Genomic DNA, 7,632 nt, shown 5'->3' with positions numbered 1-7,632 from the left:
TTTTTTTTTTTTTTTTTTTTTTTTTTTTTTTTTTTTTTCCTATCATGCACAGGTCCAACTGTTATCACTCACGAGGGACCACTCATCTCGAGCGCTGCCATTATCGGCATAGTCATCGCTATCCTATTCATCCTGATAGTCATCATCGACGTGATCTGCTGCTGCACCCATAAGACTGGTGAGAGTTCTTAAGCTTTGCATTACGACCGATAATAAATATCACGTCCTCTGGCACCCTTATAACGTACTCCATTCGGTGCCATCGTCCGGAAGGCGCCATGGGTGGGTTTATTATAACGATCCTCACGGACGAACCCGCGATATCCGGTTATCGAAGCTCCTACCTGGGGGGATATTATTCATCGATCTTGTTCAGCCGTGCTTTAAAGGCCTTGAACAACGTTGAACCCTACGTGATTCCTTACTACGGTAACTACGTGGGCATTAGGCTTTACGCAATTCTCTCGCACCACTTCTGGCTTTATAAATAATTATTTCTCACGGATCGTCAACGTTTGCTCTCGGCTAAACGCACTGACATTGTCGAGCGGCTCGCGGTACTCTTGAAAAATGTTATTTCGCACGTGTCGCTTTTAGACCGTACAACAGTCGTTAACGTTAATTGATACTAAGTGCCATGGACGAGTAGGTTTATTATCTGGTGAAAAGTAATACCGATGACCTTCAAAGTGGGGGTTGTGGTTATTTTTAACACATTTTTTTTTTTTTTCATCAGGTATCATATTTTACGTCTGCGAACGTTCCAGAAGGAAACCGGTCGACGAGGAAGACGCCAAGCTGGGAAGGTTGGTATCTGTTTTGGAGGAACTTTCATGATATTCTCTATATTACACATATAGTATAGCGAACATTGTGAAAAATTACTGCAGTCATCGTATATAAATATACTGGGTCTTATATATCTTCTTAGTAAGTCGAAAAATCTCTATATTGTGCTTTGGCAAGTCTGGCGCTATAATGATCATGTCATTTAAAAATTCATTCACTTGGACGGGATGACTTTTTCTTTAATATTAATTTCGTACCTCATTCAAGGCCATATCATAGTGATCCGGGGTAAGGGGGGGGGGGGTATACACCAAATAAAAATGATAGAAAATAATGCTAAAGAGTGTATAAAGGTAACTGTAAAGAGTAGTACGTATCTTGTGTGATATATTTAGAATAGTCATTATATAATGTGAATTTAGAATCATTAGTGGAAAAATAATAATTCAGCCCACGTATCGTGGTCTTATTCGATTATCAGAATTCTTTCATACTCTCGTATTCTCTTCTTTTTTTTGTTCTTTCTTTACCGATAGTCTTTACGGTTGGCGATTTCCGTTGCCGTATTGCGACCAAAAAATGGCCAATGTCGCCGGGGTAACGGCCATCCAAGACTCGGGTAGTGGAAAAAATACCATTAGATTGGTCAAACATACCGCCATGTAAGAGAAATACGAAACCACCATCAGTAAGAGAAAAGCATGGCTCCGTCCGAAAGGACTCTTTTTTTTTTTTTTATTTTTTTTTAACAAACAAAAGCTATTTGGCATGATCCCCTTTTATCACGTTCCATTCCTACCTTGAACTACCGTCTGATCTCCTGTACTCGGCGTACCTCATCCAATGTTATTCTTACTTAAATAGCTTTACAACCACGTTATTCTCCAATTAACCCGAAGCCCTACGAAAAGGAATTATCAAAGAGAAATCCGCGACGGAGACTTTGCATGGTGATCAATTGATTCGTGTTTATATGCCTTTTGTGTAATATGGGATTACAGCCAGTCTGAAGATTTATATTCTTATATTTTATAATATGGATTTCACGATTCATCCTACATTCTTTGATTACATAGGGCTTGTGCTTTGGCCATGCTGCATGCTCGTGTGTGCACCTCTTGTTAGTGGCGAGATACCAATCTTATTGTAGCACTGATAACAGAGACTAGTTTAACTAACAGTAGACGATAACTTGATATTCTTTTTAATACGTGAGAGTTTATTGAATCGTAACCTGTGCTACTTTAATTAATATATATAGTTTATTAGATTACTGTTATTGATCTTTAATAGACTATATATATATATATGTATTGCATTAATATACCCAAATAATATTTTACTTAGTGACCAAGAAGTTATCGTCTTTAGGTATAGAATTTCTATGGCATGCCTGAGTCGTCGATGTTGCACAGATTTCTCATTTCGTCATCATATTGATAAGTATCATGTTTTTTGTAATGAAAAAAAGGAAAAAGATAAGAGAATGAAAAGAAAAAGGGGTCGGTGCGTGCGGAGGGTTTATTAAAAAAAAAAAAAATGAATATTTTCAGAGAAGAGAAGGAGCCGCTCAAGGAAGAGAAGAAGATAACGCCGATAATCGACTCTGGATTGCGTCGGGAGACGTCCATCACCTTCGACGGCAAGAGGTCCGTCTCCAAGACCGGCTTCGTTGGCAAGGACTCGGCCGTCTAGATATTCTTCCGGCGTACTAGATTATAAATTGGCAAGGGCCGCCATCGAGGATGGAGCAAGAGTAAATCATCCACTGGCGAATAGGTACCCGTCGGCTTCTTAAGGACAATCCGAAGCAGAATAATTCGGCCAATCGTTGCACGAGGCAAGATCACGTGGCGGCGCAGCCTTGCGAGGTGAAATTTTGAAAAAAATTATGTCACGAAGAAGTAAAAGGAAACGAGGAGCAGCAACACACAGACACACTGACGCAAGGACAAAAAGAGGATATCAGGAAGCAGTTACGTAACACTTGTACTCGCTTTCGGCACGCGAGCGGAAGCGTACTTTTGGCAGAATCGAGAGATCAAGGTTTATTGGTCGGTGGGAGAGAATTCGCTGAGAAAAGATAATATTGGTAATAGATTAAAAACTTTAAGGGAACGAAGAGTCGATGAAGATGAGAAAGTGGAAAAAAACAAATTCGAATCACAATTATCTGTAGTTGTCACATTTTTAGAGCATATTATGTAACGTGTCCTTGACACTTTTTCTAGTTGACAATAGTCGGTCCGCTTTTATCTGTCCTCCATTTTCTCTTCCGTGATGCGCGGGAGATATGAACTGTACAAAATTTAGCGCTCATATGGATTGACATGAATGATAAATGAAAAATACGTAGAGGTGTGTTTGTCCTATCCGGGTTATCGGTAGCTAGTGTTTGATAACGCTTCGAGATTGAGGTCACCGTTTAGATTATTACGGTCTGGTACGCTGGGTTATGGATATGTCTTTTGGCGCATTTAATTACGAATGCGATTGCCACGTGTTCGTGGGAAAAAAAAAAAAAAAAACGAATGCACAAGATAATTTTGATGTTTTGTGTTTATCTTTCTTTTTTTTTTTCTTCGAATTTCGGTGTTTACTTAATATTCAAAATTAACGTCTTGCTGCTTAAGGGGCGAGACGATCGTCTACTTAATCGCAATTTTGTAATGTCATTATTGCGACAGCCTGTATATAGTTTTGCAAATTTTCTTCATTCTGGGACGATCTTTTATTCGGTCCAGATACGTCAGACAATGCACATCTTTATATTCGCACGGTAGTGCGAATATTTTTATTATGACAAACTTTCATGCCATTTTGTTTTGTAGTTCCAGTTAATCGATTGTTTTCTTTAGTTACGTCATTTCTTTGTAAGACTGATTCCTTTAAGCAAAACTTATTAATCTTATTACTCTATACCGGTTATCTGTAGCGAGGGGTTGTTCTTACTCATAAAATATTTTTATTTTAATAATTTTGTGTATTACTTCACTTACCAATTTTGCTTTTTCACTTTGATACTGTTTTGCGAGCTTTTCTCGCAGGATTAAGTCTTCGTGTCCTGTGATGTTTGCGCTTTTTCAACGGTGAAAATTATACCGGGATAACTTCACGTCTGTTTATTTTATTTTTAACTGTTAATTGTAATTTTCGCAATTACCGAGCCACACGTTGCTCACAAAGGAATCCTTTACGATTGTATATTTATGTTCTGGTCGCAGAAAGATACACCGCAAGTAGCTCTTACGAAATGTATTTTTTAATTTGACATTGTGTATATTGTGAAGTTTATCACTGAGGTGTACCGACCTTGAGAACGATGGTCGACAAATGCAATTGTCGCGTTAAACGTATTCAAAAGAATTGCCATTATTCCGATATAAGATAACTCAACAATTTTTTAATATTACGACTACTGTGTATACCACTTTTGGATAAAGATTTTAGGACTTACGGATCGAATTGTTCTCATTGTCGTCACCTGAATCTTGATCATGAAGAAACTACGTTCCCAATGACGCTCAATAATCTATAGAAAAAGGACATTGATTCTGACCAGTTTGTACCAAAAAAAATCATCAAGTAACAAATGGAAGTCTATGCGTCAACTGTAATGTGGCTGGGATCATTGTTTCTTCTGACCATGATCTTATCTTTGACATGAAAAAAAAAAATCTCTTTAGATATATACAAATATATGTATAGTGTAATCGGAAAACAGTGGCATTTTTGATATCATATTACTTTGGGATGATTAATAATTACTTAATTGTTTGACTATATAATATATATGGTCATCGGATAACAAGATCTTGGGAACCCAGGATAAAATTTTATTGAAAATCATTCAACATGTGAATACACAAAAGTATGTGTCCACCCGTATCCGTATTTAATGATTTTTTCGATGCGTCATTATCATGCCAGAAGGTGCGATGAGATGCAGCAAAGTAAAGAATACGGTCATGATTTATTTACAATGATATCAAACAATGCCATCCTCTCTACGCTAGAATGGTAAGAGGGCTTTTTGCAAAAACGCAGTTGAAAATGTGATAAGTTTTTGTAAATGCTTGTAAACGTTTTCTCTAACTTTAAGAAACATTGAAATTAAGCTTAGGAGAATCCCAGTAGATAATATAACGGCGTCGTACGTGGAGCGAGGAAAACGCGTTCGTGCGAAAAACTCGCGTTTGATCCATTTCTTTCATTGTTTCCGTGAAAAGAAGAAAGAAAATTGCTCGTGCGTATTTCACAAGAGTGTTTGCGGAAACGATGAAGGAAATTGTGAAGGCCGCTTTTTTGCGGTCGCGAACGCGATTTTCTACGCAGGTAGCTTTTTTACGTAATGTGACAAGTTTTTGCCAAATATAGTACTTATTAGCATATAAGTCGGAATTACGTTAATTATGGGAATTATTGTCGCGTGAAGGGTGATGATGAACAATAGCTTGTCAAGTTGACGGTTAATGTTGTCTCTTCGTTGTACCAGCCAGTATTGTCGGAGAGAGCGAGAAAAAATGTGAGGAAAGTAAGAGGATATATAGAATGTAGGAGATCAGCGCAAGACCGATGCAGCTATTTTATATCTGTTGCCAAAATCAAACCCAAGTAGCTTCCCAAATGAAAAAAAGTATTATCGCGCATCTTCCAGTTTCAAGAACAATTTATGACTAATAATATTATATAAAAGTTTTTAGGTATAAGGCATATTTTTTATGTATGCTTTTTCTGTACGCGAGGGAAAAAAAGGACATCAATAAAGAGAAAAACATTTTCAAAACCAAATGCACGTGTTGCATATGGTATATGCTTCTATTCGTGTTTTATAATTATACTTTTTTTATTTAACAAATAAATAAACGGGTGTACTTTGTAAACGAAAATTCCAGCAAGGATGGAAGGTAAACTGCTAAGGTGTCTAAATCTTTCTTTTAGTTTTTACAGAGAATGGTCGTTTTAAGGATTGTAACGGCTGTGAGAATTTACTTTATTAGAATAACAATTTCAATTCATTGCCCCTTACTTAACTTAACAATACATAAAAATACTATTAGACTTCTATACCAGCATTTGACGGTTTTCCTTTTTTAATCAGAAGCTGCTCATCATTTAGTTTTGGAGGTTCGGTACGTGTATGCCATACGTACACCTGTTAAGAAAATAAATAAACTGTGAATATATAAAAAGAAATATAATAATCTAATAAAAATATTTAATTACCTTTGTACAAAAATCAGCTAAAGGTTCTAGATGTTCAATTCCTGGAATCATTTGCCTTAATATTTCACTTTCCTGATAACCACTTTGAACTGTAAATGAAAACCAGGCATTCTTATGCTCAAGAATAAGCCTCAAATTTACAGCAAATCCTGCCATATCCAATGGAAAAGGTCTATCTGGTTTCCACACAGAATTAAAACCCACTACCTTCCTCGTAACATTATCACAAATAGGTTTTTCAACCATTAAGCCACCGACAAGGCCAACAGGCCAAACACCAACTGTTTTAATTTTCTCCATCTACAAAATATCATTTTAAAAATGCATCAATATGGTTGTTTAAAAAAAAACTAAGTAATCACTATCATCGCACGATGAATATTAGCACCTTTAGTTAACGGCACATCTTATTACCTCTCTAAACAATTTAATGGAATAAGTATTATCGTCATCAGCAAAAAAAACTATTCCGTTGTCATCCTGAGTCAAGCTTTCCCTTATCCACCTAAGAGCTGCATTCCGTTGTTCGACTCCACGCGGTTTTTTCCAATTAGGATCATTCTTGCCTAATTTATAATTCGGAGGTGTGGACACATTCAAATGCGTGTACGCTAATCTGCTCTGCGCCAAAAAATTCGTCACCAAATCCGTTTTCTTTACAGAATCCTCTACAACAATCCAGTGGAAATTAAAAATGTGTAAAAACGTCTGTGCCAAACGTGTCAACTCTGCCTTTTGAACGGGTCTGGCGAACGTTGGCGTTATTGCATATATAGTAGGTCGTGATTTAATATCTGCAATTTTCCCTTCAAGCTCATTTATTCTCGAAATTTTTGTTTGCACATCGCTCAGCTCGGATATATAGTTATTCCATTTTTCTTGGAATGCCTGCCATTTGTGATACTCTTGATAGACTGCAAAAAAAATACAAAATATTCAAGTATTATTTCAAACTTATGCGGCTTTAGAAACGTAACTGAGCACTGAGCAATGCTATTGCGCAAATGGACTCGGACGGCGTATTCACATAGACACCGCAATCTTATGTCAAAACAACTGGTACTATTTACAAGATGATAAAATAACTCACAGATTAACCATTGGGTTAGAATGACGCTTATGAGGAATAGCACCACATTGCTTTTGCTACAGCAGAATCTACTCCACATTTTCTTCTTTGGATTCGACTCCTCCACAAAGAAAATGCTTTCTGTCATCGCGGTCACGCCATGACACTGTTCTGCGGTGCCGACCATGCCGACTGTATGTACCTTGTCATGAACAGGCTCAAATATGAAAGTTCACAGACATGGGATCAATGCCATCATGGAGACTAGAGTAGAGGAGTCCCATCTATGTACATAAGGAATGACACCTAAAAGCTGTTAAAATTGAGGTTGCCCGAAACGACACTTGCGACGCTGACTCCGCTAGAGAACCCGTCGATGGTGGGGAGAGTACCGGGCGAAAAGATATACATATATATATATTTATTATAAAAAGAGGACGGGGTCGAATGACACATTTTTAGGCTAACTTTTGGACCATTTTTGGAATAACTTTTCTTTTTATTTGAATGAATAAAACATTTGTATAATTTTGGCCTTTATTTATAAG

The 7,632-nt window shown here is 37.1% G+C and overlaps 2 protein-coding genes across 7 annotated transcripts in view; one reads left to right on the top strand and one right to left on the bottom strand.

Moving 5' to 3' along the window:
* The window catches only part of LOC107264163 (fasciclin-2), a 34,025-nt gene extending 28,445 nt beyond the window's left edge, over positions 1 to 5,580 (top strand). For 5 of the 6 annotated variants that reach the window (XM_015732120.2, XM_025081547.1, XM_025081545.1 and 2 more), the window contains 4 exons: positions 53 to 178; positions 737 to 806; positions 1,326 to 1,451; positions 2,343 to 5,580. In XM_015732120.2, coding sequence (XP_015587606.1) covers positions 53 to 178; positions 737 to 806; positions 1,326 to 1,451; positions 2,343 to 2,484 — 464 coding nt within the window. In that variant the 3' untranslated portion in view covers positions 2,485 to 5,580. The remainder of the gene's footprint in view (positions 1 to 52; positions 179 to 736; positions 807 to 1,325; positions 1,452 to 2,342) is intronic. The other variant, XM_025081548.1, reaches the window with a different exon arrangement.
* A 169-nt stretch (positions 5,581 to 5,749) lies between these two features.
* LOC107264164 (galactosylgalactosylxylosylprotein 3-beta-glucuronosyltransferase I) lies at positions 5,750 to 7,430 on the bottom strand. Its single transcript, XM_015732126.1, has 4 exons — positions 7,106 to 7,430; positions 6,430 to 6,929; positions 6,016 to 6,315; positions 5,750 to 5,944 (listed from the first exon to the last, which is right to left on the bottom strand). The coding sequence occupies exons 1-4, from the start codon at positions 7,269 to 7,271 to the stop codon at positions 5,846 to 5,848; spliced, it is 1,065 nt and encodes a 354-aa protein (XP_015587612.1). The 5' UTR covers positions 7,272 to 7,430; the 3' UTR covers positions 5,750 to 5,845.
* Positions 7,431 to 7,632: the final 202 nt, after the last annotated feature.

The sequence above is a fragment of the Cephus cinctus genome, unplaced genomic scaffold (genome assembly GCF_000341935.2).
Source record: "Cephus cinctus unplaced genomic scaffold, Ccin1 Ccin1_scaffold0168, whole genome shotgun sequence".
NCBI classification, from domain to species: domain Eukaryota; kingdom Metazoa; phylum Arthropoda; class Insecta; order Hymenoptera; family Cephidae; genus Cephus; species Cephus cinctus.
Note: the sequence above shows the minus strand (reverse complement) of the source record. Positions and strands in the feature narration are given on the sequence as shown.